Below are 12,429 nucleotides of genomic sequence, written 5' to 3' on the forward strand. Positions count from 1 at the left end.
AAAAAACATAAAACCATATAGTTATACACTATCAGTACTCTGGACAGGACTGGATTCAGGAACTACTGCTGAGCTGGACTTTGTTTCTTCTATAACATGATGCCAACAGATTGGACTGCATTATCATGGTGACAGGTTACCTTCAAAGGGGTGAAAGCGCAGGTTAAAAAAAAACCTCTATAGAGACATGTCAGAATTTCTGATAAGTGGGTGTTCGAGTACTCAGACTCCCACACAGGGTCACAGTGCTGATGTATTCTAAGACTATGAGCTGACTCAACCAATGGTCAAGAAAAACAAAAATTACATCTATAGAATAATAGGAACAGAACTAAGCAACTGTATGTGTGAAAAAGACTTGGGTATACAAATAGATCACAGGCTGCACATGAGTACACAGTGTGATTCAGCAGCCAAAAAGACAAACAGTTCTAGGATGTATTAAGAGAAGCATAGGATCTAGATTGTGTGAAGTAATTATCTCTCTCTACTCTTCTTTGGTCAGGCCCCATCTGAAATACTCTATCCAGTCATGGGTAGCACATTTTAAAAAAGACATAAAAAAACTGGAGGAAGTTCAGAGAGGAGCTACCATGATGGTGAGCGCACTGGAAACTATGTCCTATGAGGAATGGTTAAAGGATTTGGGAGTGTTTAGCTTGCAAAAAAGAAGGCTAAGAGGATACTTAATAGCAGTCTGCAAATATCTGAAGTGATGCCACAGTATATAGGGATCATCCTTATTCTCATTTGCTCATAGAAACATGAAAAGAAATGAAATGAAACTGAAAGGAAAAAGATACAGATTAGATATAAGAAAAAACTTTTTGACAGTGAGAGTGATCAATGAGTGGAATAGGCTGCCACGAGATGTGGTTAGCTCTCCTTCAATGGAAGTCTTCAAACAGAGGCTGGGCAGACATCTGTCTGAGATGGTTTATTGAATCCTGTATTGAGCAGGGGGTTGTACACAATGACCATTAAAGTCACTTCCAACAGTAACATTGTATGATTCTATGATCCCATCTTCAGCCTTAGAAGAGTGCAGTACTCAGCTGCATGCTTCTTCACCTCTGTTTTAGTGACATGTGGGGATGTCACCAAATGGACCCCAACTGATTAAAATTTCTAACATGAAACATCCTTGTTAATATCCATGAGATGGATCCAATATACAAAACATAAGATTATATGAAAGCAAATAATTTACACAATTCATAAAGCAATGGAGTACTCTTATATTTGGTCCTAGAGGCATTCTGTAATGGGAGCTTCAGTAGGGATCAAGCTGGCCGCCAATATGAACACCGAAACACCTAAGGCGCAGAATAAAATCGCAGGCTGAAGCCAAGGTATCAGCATGGCACATACATGTAATGAAAATTCATGCTGATGATAAAACACTTCACAAAGAGTTACCTCTCCCTCCGAAATAAAGGAACCTTGTCAACTGTGCTGTTGAGGAGGTTTATAAACAGAGTCTAATTAAATGATATAGCCTGAAAGCAACGAATTTGCTCCTGAATACATATAACAGTCTAAAACATATAGAAAAACTTTTTCAGCCGAACAATGAGAACACTTTGTGAAGGACGACTATTGTGTGCATTCTGCAGAAATGAAGAGGTTAGCCTAATATAACCTAAGACTTCATTATCATTTTTAGCTACTTTCAATGGGCAGTAATTGAATGTAGGTTGCGAAACAATGAGTTGCGCTGAAATACAGAACAAGATAAACATCATCCCTAAGGTTTTGGAACATTACACATTTTCATCTGCCTCTGTCTTTAAGGGCTGCTCGCTATTCAGAGGTTAGACTATGGCAAGAGACATTTCACATGCCCGCATTCAATTCATATCTGCTGCATAGAATGGAAATATTGTATTAGATTATCCTCTCGAGAACAGAAAGATATACAATAGTGGCAGAAGCACAGAACATGTATATTTGTACAAACAGTGCCATTTTAAAAAACGATTGCAAGAAACAAACTGGGTTTCGACCTTTCTAAAAAAATTAAAAAAAAGAAAAAGTTGTCATTGCGTTTTAAGGGCCCTGGTGACAAACTCCTCCGTTCCTTCTCCTGTAATACAGCATCTACGCACAGCGCGCCACAATATAGTTGTCAAACGCACCGGCAATATGCAGCCTACCATAGTTTACGCTCACAATATAAAACTGCTGTCTTATCTAAGCACAAAACAGCTGTTAATAAACCGCCATTTAAATGTCAATCAAACAGATTAATCTTCAAAAGAAATGTAAATTCCTCACAAAGTTTCTCATACGCCTCAATTAAAGGAGATTTTAAGCTGTAATGCTCCGAGGAGGGTGATTCATGATTCTTCATGCAAATGTCTGGGATTAAATTCTACTTTTAGAAACGGTAACTTTCAGGGAGCTTTAGTCTTCATGTGCCTGTCATTTATTGTTTCATGCTTAGCGGAAAGTGCTGAAATTGTGTTAATATCTACATTTGTAATCATGATACAGTTTATATTCTTTTCTCCCTTATGGTACAGAGTTAACCTGCCACCGAACAAAGAAATACCCTTCCATGTGCTTCATGTTCTGCTCGGCTTTGCATGTATATCTATAACGTTATTGTGCACATAGAACAAAACAAGACACAAATCATCTGCTGGTAGAAAATGCAGATAATAAAGACCAAAATTTCAATAAAAACCTATGGTTAAGGAAATGCAGATAATAGGATGATCTGACTGCCATAACACAATGTATTAAGCGGAGGAATGATATCTGCAGTGTATGGTTGGGAGTGACAATACTATTCTGTAACGTCTATATAACGCAGTGTAAGGCATTAATACTACGGGTTCACAACCTGCAGTCCGTGAAGCTGTGGATTCAGTGTCCATTTTGGTGGAGTCGGAATGAAATGGACCGACTGACTCCTAAAATATATGATAAATTGGGTGCAGTGGTACAATGCAGGATGTATTAAGGAAAGTTATGAAATATCCTATAAATATCCTATAAATGTCTGTTCTGTTCCTGATCTAAGGATCTCGGCTGTTAGTTGAGATGAATCTGTGATGCACTTTAAGTACATGCTCAGTAGTGATCAGTGCTGTGGAGTTGGAGGTTTAGCTCACCGACTCCACAGCCCTGTGTAAACATTCTGTACGGCCTATTTAGTATAGAATATACATTCATAGAAAATGGGAGAGGAATTATTGTGTGGATGGGCCATTTATATGGATACACCTAAATAAAATGGGAATGGTTGGTGACATCAACTTCCTGTTTGTGGCACATTAGTACGGTATATGGGAGGGAGGAAACTTTTCAAGATGGGTGGTGACCATGGCGGCTATTTTGAAGTCGGCCATTTTGGATCCAAATTTATTTTTTTTCAGTGGGAAGAGGGTCATGTGACACATCAAACTTATTGAGAATTTCACAAGAAAAACAATGGTGTGCTTGGTTTTAAAGTAACTTTATTCTTTCTTGAGTTATTTACAAGTTTATGACCACTTATAAAATGTGTTCAAAGTGCTGCCCATTGTGTTGGATTGTCAATGCAACCCTCTTCTCTCACTCTTGACACACTGATAGCAACACCGCAGAAGTAATGCTAGCACAGGCTTCAATATCCGCTGTTTCAGATGCTGCATATCTGGTACCTTCACAGCATAGACAATTGCCTTCTGATGACCCCAAAGTTAAAAGTCCAAGGGGGTCAGATCGGGAGACCTTGGTAGCCATTCAACTGGCCCTCGACGACCAATCCACTTTCCAGAAAACTATTCATGTAGGAATGCTCAGAATGAACACCCATAATGTGGTGGTGCACCATCTTGCTGGAAAAACTCAAGAAATGTGCCCTCTTCAGTGCATAAAGAGGGCAACACATCATCAATATCTGAAATTGCTACACCATGGTCACCACCCATTTTGAAAAGTTTCCCTCCTCCCATATACTAATGTGCCACAAACAAGAAGTTGATATCACCAACCATTCCCATTTTATTTTTATCCATATAAATGGCCCACCCTGTATATCCCTTAAAAATATTTCAATTGAAACACATTATAAAAACAGCAATATATCAGGGTAACGTACAATAGTAAAAAGTTATCACCTGGGACAAACGGTGTGTTATTTTCTCAAGGTGAATAGGACCAGTTCAGCAAATTCTGTAGGTATGCTCTCTAATATAAGACCAAAAAAAAATCCTAGCGGTCCCTAATTGAAGACTAAACTGATACAACCTGACTGCAGTGGTTGGCACTCTGTAAGAAACAAGATTTGCGTCCTGCTAGTCGGCGGCTCTCCCTCACTGACCCTATTAATGCCCTGTTATAACAATGTTACAGCAATTTAAAAGGTAAGAATATAGATAAGGTCAAAGAGATGAAAAAATGAAAAAAAAAAAAAGAAAAGAAATGGTACAATCATGGGGCACAGATATCAAAAAAATCATCCCTATCACAGTAAAGTTGCCAGCCATATGAGAACAGACATTGGCAAAAGGTGGCCTCAATTTTGGAGTCATGAATACTGAGCCAAAAATTGCTGGTAATATATACAGTATCTGATAGGTATTTTAACATTAATGATGTTTATAATGAAAATAAAGATGTTTCTCTGATTAACTTGATGCTACCTAGCTGCGGAGGTTGGCACCCTAGACAAGACCAGATTGGTGCCCCCGCTCGTCATCAGCTCTACTTCCCTTTTCCCTGTTATACACTAATGTCCAGATAAACAGGTAAATATGGTAAAAAATAGAGGATTAAAGTTATAGATTATCATAGCAGACTGACAGGAGTATTAACCCCAAAGTGGTACCATTTTAATAATAGGACATAAGCTGTTAGTTGTTTAAGATCAATAGTATAAACAGATAAACATCTTTTATGGCTATGGGGGTGACATGCTGCACATGCAGAGGCTATGGGAGCGTCACACTGCACATGGGGAGGCTATGGGGGCATCATACTGCACATGGGGAGGCTATGGGGGCACATGTAGTATATGGAGAGACTATGGGGGCTACACGCAGTGTATATAGAGAGGCTGTGTGGGGCTCATGCAGTGTATATAGGGAACCTGTGTGGTGCTCATGCTGTATATGGGGATGCTGTGTGGGGCTCATGCTTACTGCATATAGGGGAGGCTGTTTAGAGCTCATGCCGCATATGGAGATGCTGGTGTGGGGCTCATACCTCATATAGGGGAGGCTGATGTAGGGCTCATGCCACATATGGGGAAGGCTGTTGTAGGGCTCACATGCCACATATGGGGGAGGCTGATGTAGGGCTCATGCCGCATATGGGGGGAGTCTGGTGTGGGGCTCAAGCCGCATGGGGGGGGGGGGGGGGGGGGGGGGGGAGTCTGGTGTGGGGTTCATGCCGCATATGGTGGGGTCTGGTGTGTGGCTCATGCCGCATATGGGAGAGGGGCTAGTGTGGGGCTCATACTGCATATGGGGGAGGCTGGTGTGGGGCTCATGCCGCATATGGGGGAGAGGCTGGTGTGGGGCTCATGCCGCATATGGGGAAGAGGCTGGTGTGGGGCTCATGCTGCATATGGGAGAGACGCTGGTGTGGGGTTCATGCCGCATATGAGGGAGGTTGTGTGGGGCTCATACGATATGCAGAAGGGGCTGTACTCGGGTTCAAACAATATATAGAGGGATGTCAGCATACTTCATTCCGCTCATTATTAATTAATTGACGCAATTATTATAATTATCAATAATATAATAATGACTAAATTTCAATATTAATATTGAGTAGTATTAATTTCTGCCTTTTGGTTCGGCCCTCCACAACAGTCACCGTCTCTCATGTGGCCCCTCCGGAAAATTAATTACCCCGGCCCTCACTGCTTTAGGGGATAAAGATTACATCTTGAATATCATTCTTCTTTTCATTTCAAGATGGTTTGATCCAAATTCTCTCCCTTTACTTTTGGTTTTATCAGTTCAAGCATACAAATCAAAATCTTTTTTCACTGTACCTCATGGACAGCATTCATGTGGTTTGCAATTGGGGTGTCCCGTTTATTTCTGATATCCCCCAGCAGTTTGCCCACTCTTTTCTTAAGTTCCCGAGTGGTTTTTTGGAGACATGTACAGGTCATTTTATGCACTAGTCCTATTGACTTGCAATTTCCAAAATTCCTAATTGAAAAGACTCTTCTAGGTGCAGCACTACAGAAGGTTTTGCATTGTGTCATCCAATTACATCTACAGCATTTCCCACATCTGAAAAAAATGCAGGGTTTTCTATCCAGATAGGTCTCCGGTTTGACAGATCTCTGGAAATGACTAGGAACCAGTCAATCGCCAATAGACCTACCCCTTCTGCATCTTATACTCTGTGTTTGTGAGATGAGCCCATCTAAGTTTGGATCAGCCATTAAGATCTGCCAATATTTTTTGAAGGTGTGATAAACCCTCTCAGCTTGGTTATCAAAAGTTCCAATCATTCTGGTAATGTTGGTGTCCTGCTTAGCTTTCTGGCCAACAAGGAACAAAATTATCTTATCTTGTCTTAGGGCATCAACAAAATTATCTTGTCTTAGGGCATCATCATAACCTGTACATGTTCTATCCTTTTAGGGGGTCTTAGATTATAGACGAGATACCTACAGTATTTACTAAAGTGGTCCTACTCAACCTGGGATAACAACACACCATGTATCCCAGGTGGTAACTTATGTTACACTGGTGTTTTATAGTATTTGCTTGGAATAATATATTTTTAAAGGACTATTCTGTACAGCCTCCAACCATCTGGTCAAAAGACACGCTTGTCTGTTTCTTTTGGCTTCAGACATTTATCTTCCTTGCCACAGAGAAAAGGTATGGTACAGTGCAGCGCAAAAGCAGATAAGAAGCCAAGACTCACTATGTCTCACTCTGGAACCCCCAAATATGAGCAAAACGGTCCTCACCGCTGTGTAGCACTCCAGATGACATGGAGGGATGGCCATACATGAATGAGGCTCTCTTCAAGCTAGTGTTATGGGGGTAGTGAAATACGTTTTACCAACGCACATTGATGAGAACTGGTCATTAGGATTTTATACTCCAAACTAATGGCAGGTATGTAAAGGCACTTTAATGCCAAATAAATCCTCACCTTTCTTGTAGAAATTAGCTTTGCTGTTTTAGAAAAATCCAGAGTTGAAATTGTACGCTAATGAGGTGCAAGTGCAGTGGGTGGACTCTGCACTTACAGTTCTCCTGCCTATCTCCATAATCACTGCCACTCACTGACACGTCACTGAAACATGAGTCTAATACAGGAGGCAAGCGGCAGGTGGGGAATAGGGAGAGAGGCATGAGAACTAAGTGCAGAGCCTGCCCAGTGCACTTGCACCTCATTAGCATACAACTTCAACTATGGATTTCTCTAAAACATTAAGGCTGTGTGCCCACGTTGCATTTTTTAAGCGTTTCTGCAGCGCTTTTAGACAAGCGTTTCTGCTGCGGAAACGCTTAAGAAAAGCATCTAATGTAATAGAATGGAAAACGCACATGTTGTGCTAATGGTGCGTTTTTTCCGCTGCGGAAACGCTTAACGGAAAAAAACGCAGCATGTTCATTAATTGTGCGGAATCGCATGCGATTCCGCACACATACACTAATTACAAAAACGCATAGGAAAACGCATGTCAAAACGCTTGACAATCGCGTCAAAAAACGCGTGTCAAAAAGCGCATGCGTTTTCCCTGGCAAGGGCATGCGTTTCTGCTCAGGAAAAAAACGCTTGAAAAACGCTACGTGGGCACATAGCCTAAAACAGATTTCTTCAAGAAAGGGAAGAATGTAATCAACATGAACACGCCTTTACATACATGTCACTAGCTTGGGGCATAACATTCTGATGACAGGTTCTCCAAGTATTGTGGAGGGAGTACAATGCATGGTCTCTTCCTTTCTACAATGCACATAGGGGAGAAGGTGACTTCTCATTTTTGTAATAGGTTGGAGTTCTTAACTTGCATATATCTGACACACAGTATATGGCATTTAATTATAATATTTTATAAATGTCCCTGATCATAATACTGCTTTAGGTTTTATTGTGGTTCTTGAAAACTGATCCTGATAATGTGGCCCCTGGACTATAAAGGCCAAAAGGCAGGATTGGTCACTTGAAGGAGATGAAGCCATATGGGGCTAAATAAAAAATAGTAGTAAGGACTGTAGTCCTAGTATCTGCATGGCAGGAGGAATGGAGATTGTCAGCTTACAAAGACAGGGCAAGCAGGAAAAGATCACCATGCTATGATGCATTGGAAATGGTTATTTGCACTGTTCAAAGCACATGGGGGTGTGCAAGGTATAGAAATATTGCCATACCATTATAGAAGGCCCAGATACAGAATGGAAAACAAGAGGTGGTAATGTTAATTGTGGCCAGTCATTATGAGACTGGGTGATATCTCCGAGGGCACAAAGAGAGAGTTACAGTTCATCATATTGAACGTAGAGAGGAACGCAGAGACTGGCAGACCACAGCATGTGACAGAAGTTATGCACATTTATTGAAAGGCGTGGCAGATAAAACCCCATTTACATGTATGATTTTTCAGTTGTCACACATGAACACAAGACACATTACTAAATGTATGTTGGAATATTTCATATTGACTCCACAAAATCTTTTCACAACAGTTGTTTTCACCAAAATTTTAAATAATATGTGCAGTAATGAGCACAGAAAAGATACCTTGGGTCTACGTTTGCTGTTGCTTCATCTATTATAAGTATTTGATTCTTCCTCAAAATTGCCCGGGCAAGGCACACAAGTTGTCTTTGGCCAACACTAAAGTTAGAACCAGATTCGGCCAATTGAGTCTCGATTTTCCCAGGTAATTCTTCTATCGCTTCCTTCAGTTGCACCTGCGGCAGAAAGGATATTCACAATAAAGAAGCGGTTTTGAAGAGTTGTTTTTTTTGCAGCCTATTGACTAGACAGTACCTAGTATGGAGAGGTTTCCTTGAGGATCTGTTTCAAAGAAGTGACATGCACTTTTATCCCACCAGGTATTTATGAAAACCGCATCAGGAAAAAAAACTTCTCATGTAAAACAGCTAAGTGGTCTTCCCATAGCAACTTATCAGAATAGTTATTGAAGTCGATTTTGAGGATTTTGTAGAGGATCTGCTCTAAAAAACTCTGAAGGCACAAAACCAAAGATTGGTATTTGCTGAAGCTTTTTAGCAAATTCTTCATGTTGGACATGAGCATAATATTCTAACTTTTTATCCATTCACTATTTATATGGAAATCAATAGATTTGTTGGTGTCAATTTACTCTATTAGCAAGTCCAGAAGAGGCATATTGCTGACACATGAGTTGTTAAAAATGCCTTTATGTAACCCACAAAAACAATTACAATATTGTGTCCACATTTGTGTTTCAAAATGACCACGGCACTTGATCCTGAGGGTATTCATACACAATTTGTGTTGTAATAGACATTTGTTCAGATGTATATAGAATAATGCTTGAGACAGACATTGATGTTTCAGGCAGTTGGTTCAAGGTGTTAGACTAATGTCAGCCAAACCCGCCAATAATGTCAGGTTCAGCTGATGGTCTAATGTATACAGGGGCACCAGAAGACTCATGTGTATGGCCGACTTTATTATCTTAGAAAGAATGTATGAAAGATCAGTGTGACGGCCCAAGTACAGGGAGGTGGCACAAGTATGGTGGTCATTCGTGAAAATATTTTTATGGAATTGTTCCTTTCCAACTGTACATTATACAATTCTAACCAGGGTACCAACCATAAGATTACGGTGTATACTTCAGAGAGGCACAGTGTGCATGATTGGGAGTGAAGAGAACTTCTGAACATGCACAGTGTGTTTATCTGAAGCCTGCACCTGTACCCCTGGCTTCAGAGGAACAATGCTGTGAGGGAGAGAAGAAGTGCGCATGCACAAGGTATGATTAGCACTAGCGAAGATGACGTCCCTTGTGAGTCATGTTATCAATCCCACGAGGGAGTGATAACATGGTAAGTGGGCCGACTAGTCTGGGACACCAACGCCTCATGGACTAGTCAAAGGCCTCATGTACATATCATAAACAGACTTTAGAAATACTTTGTGTGTGTAATGTAATACAGGGACTGTTAGGCAGGATATTTAGCTATGTAGACACAACTGCTGGTGGTTCGGGGGCACGGCGGAACCTGACTGGGTTCCCTTTGACAGCTGCCATCTCTACTTTCAGTAACGTGAAAATCTGTCATCACTGAATACAGATCCTACCCATGAATTGAGAATTTTGAATATAAATGATCAGTCCTGGGAGAGAAAACAGATTCCTCTGATAAGATATATTACAAAGTTTCTTACTTTCATGTGTATTATTGATTTAGGAAATAAAAATTAAAACATTTACACTGAAGAAACAACCTGATAAAGCAGCAGACTGTTCACATGCACAAATAAATGTTAGGCCTCATTCACACGTACGTGTTCTGTGTTTTTCAAATATTGAACATGGACACACTATAATATATGTTTCTATTCAAGTTTATATTTTTTCATGGAAATGGTTGCAGTGCCAAACTCACGTAGACATGTGCTTTATTCTGGAAGTATAGATGTAAAATGACAATACATGTCTGTGGGTCCATGAAAACACGTACAGCACACGGAACTCCTCAGTGAGCAGTCCATGCGTGGTCTGTGTTTAACATTGGCTAGGAGACGCTCTGTAATTTATCAATCCATGAATAAACCTGAAGACACTGATACCATGTTATTGCGTATGTGAAAAACCCTGACGTCTGAACGAGGCCTTACAGAAAGACTGTAGCTGATCACAAATTCATCGTATTGTGTCGTCAGTACCTCTTCTAAAACATCCCACAGCTCATCATCACTGTGCTCGTCGAAAGGATCAAGGTTTTTCCTCATTGTCCCAGTGAATAATACTGGCTCCTGTTATTTGAGAAATAGAAAATGGAATATAATAAAACACAAATGATAAAGAATAGATGATTGTGAATGAGTAAGATGTCTCTTTTGTATAGATTTTTGTTTTGTTTGTTACTAATGGTTTTCTACTGTCATTTTCCCATTTGTTATTTTCCCAGTAGATATTCTATTCATTTGTATTTGCAAGTATAATCTTGTGGCTGTAAATAATTGTCTGCCGCCATATAATGTGGAGCGCTACACAGGGTCTGAAAGAGGGCACTTATAGCCGGAAAGAATCACCTGCTTTTCATAAGCCATAAGCCAATGGACCTTTTTTCTGACTCTTGTGCTGCTTGGGCATGTTCCTACATGTTTAGCAATGTTACAGTGGGGAAATAAAGTATTTAGTCAGCCACCAATTGTGCAAGTTCTGCCACTTAAAATTTGAAAGATTTGAAAGTCCGCGTTGCCCAGCGACAGGCCCAAAACATCACTGCTCTAGAGGAGATCTGCATGGAGGAATGGGCTAACATACCAACGACAGTGTGAGCCAACCTTGTGAAGACTTACAGAAAACGTTTGACCTCTGTCATTGCCAACAAAGGATATATAACAAAATATTGAGATGAACTTTTGCTAATGACCAAATACTTATTTTCCACAATAATTTGCAAAATAAATCTTGCCAAATCAGACAAGGTGATTTTCTGGATTTGTTTTCTCATTTTGACTCTCAGAGTTGTGGTCTACATATGATGTCAATTACAGGCCTCTCTCATCTTTTTAAGTGGGAGAACTTGCACAATTGGTGGCTGACTAAATACCTTTCCCCCCACTGTATATCACCCTACATTTTATTAAATGGAAAAATTTACAAATGAATGATAAAAATCGCCAGGACATAAAATACTATGGTAAAGGGGGTATTACAGAACACTCTAGGCTGTGTATATCATAAACTTGCACGGCCACCTCTGCATACAACTTCTTCCCACCATAGACGGTCTGGTAGAGAGGGATTGGGAGGCACATGGACCGTTATGAACTACTCATCTAACCTCCGGTGATGAAAGATTGTCCAGGCTAAAGTCCCCCCACTAATCACCTGCTTTTCCCTCTGGTGGTAGCCCGGTGTAAACAGTGATTGAAGTGTGCACAGCATGGCCCTGTTCCCTGTATAGTGGCCTCAGCCTAGAATTGCAGTTCTGCATCCTGCTTGTAGTGCATTTATTCATCAGAAATGGTATTGGAAAGGCCGCATCTGTATGGTATGTGATTTTTTTAGAATTGCAGTTCACTTTCTATTCAATGCAACAGGATCTGAGCTGCAGTTCTCGGCAGGAGCCGATGCACAGTGAATGGAGCCACGAAATGCTGGCTTTGTTCACCCTTTACATTCTGCCGCCATCAAAGCTAAAAACAGCTGATTAGTGGGGGCGCTGGGAGTTGGACCCCCATTGGTTTACTATATGGCAAATCCAAAGGATGAGTCATCAATGC

The 12,429-nt window shown here is 40.6% G+C and overlaps 1 protein-coding gene across 1 annotated transcript in view; it reads right to left on the bottom strand.

Annotated features, from left to right (window-relative positions):
* Window positions 1–12,429, bottom strand: part of ABCC4 (ATP binding cassette subfamily C member 4 (PEL blood group)) — a gene marked incomplete at its 5' end in the record, with an annotated part of 231,070 nt that overhangs the window by 42,538 nt on the left and 176,103 nt on the right. The window contains 2 exons of the mRNA XM_073580457.1: window positions 8,716–8,888; window positions 10,861–10,950. Coding sequence (XP_073436558.1) covers window positions 8,716–8,888; window positions 10,861–10,950 — 263 coding nt within the window. The remainder of the gene's footprint in view (window positions 1–8,715; window positions 8,889–10,860; window positions 10,951–12,429) is intronic.

This window comes from Dendrobates tinctorius, unplaced genomic scaffold (genome assembly GCF_039654945.1).
Source record: "Dendrobates tinctorius isolate UK_male_01 unplaced genomic scaffold, ASM3965494v1 ptg000064l, whole genome shotgun sequence".
NCBI classification, from domain to species: domain Eukaryota; kingdom Metazoa; phylum Chordata; class Amphibia; order Anura; family Dendrobatidae; genus Dendrobates; species Dendrobates tinctorius.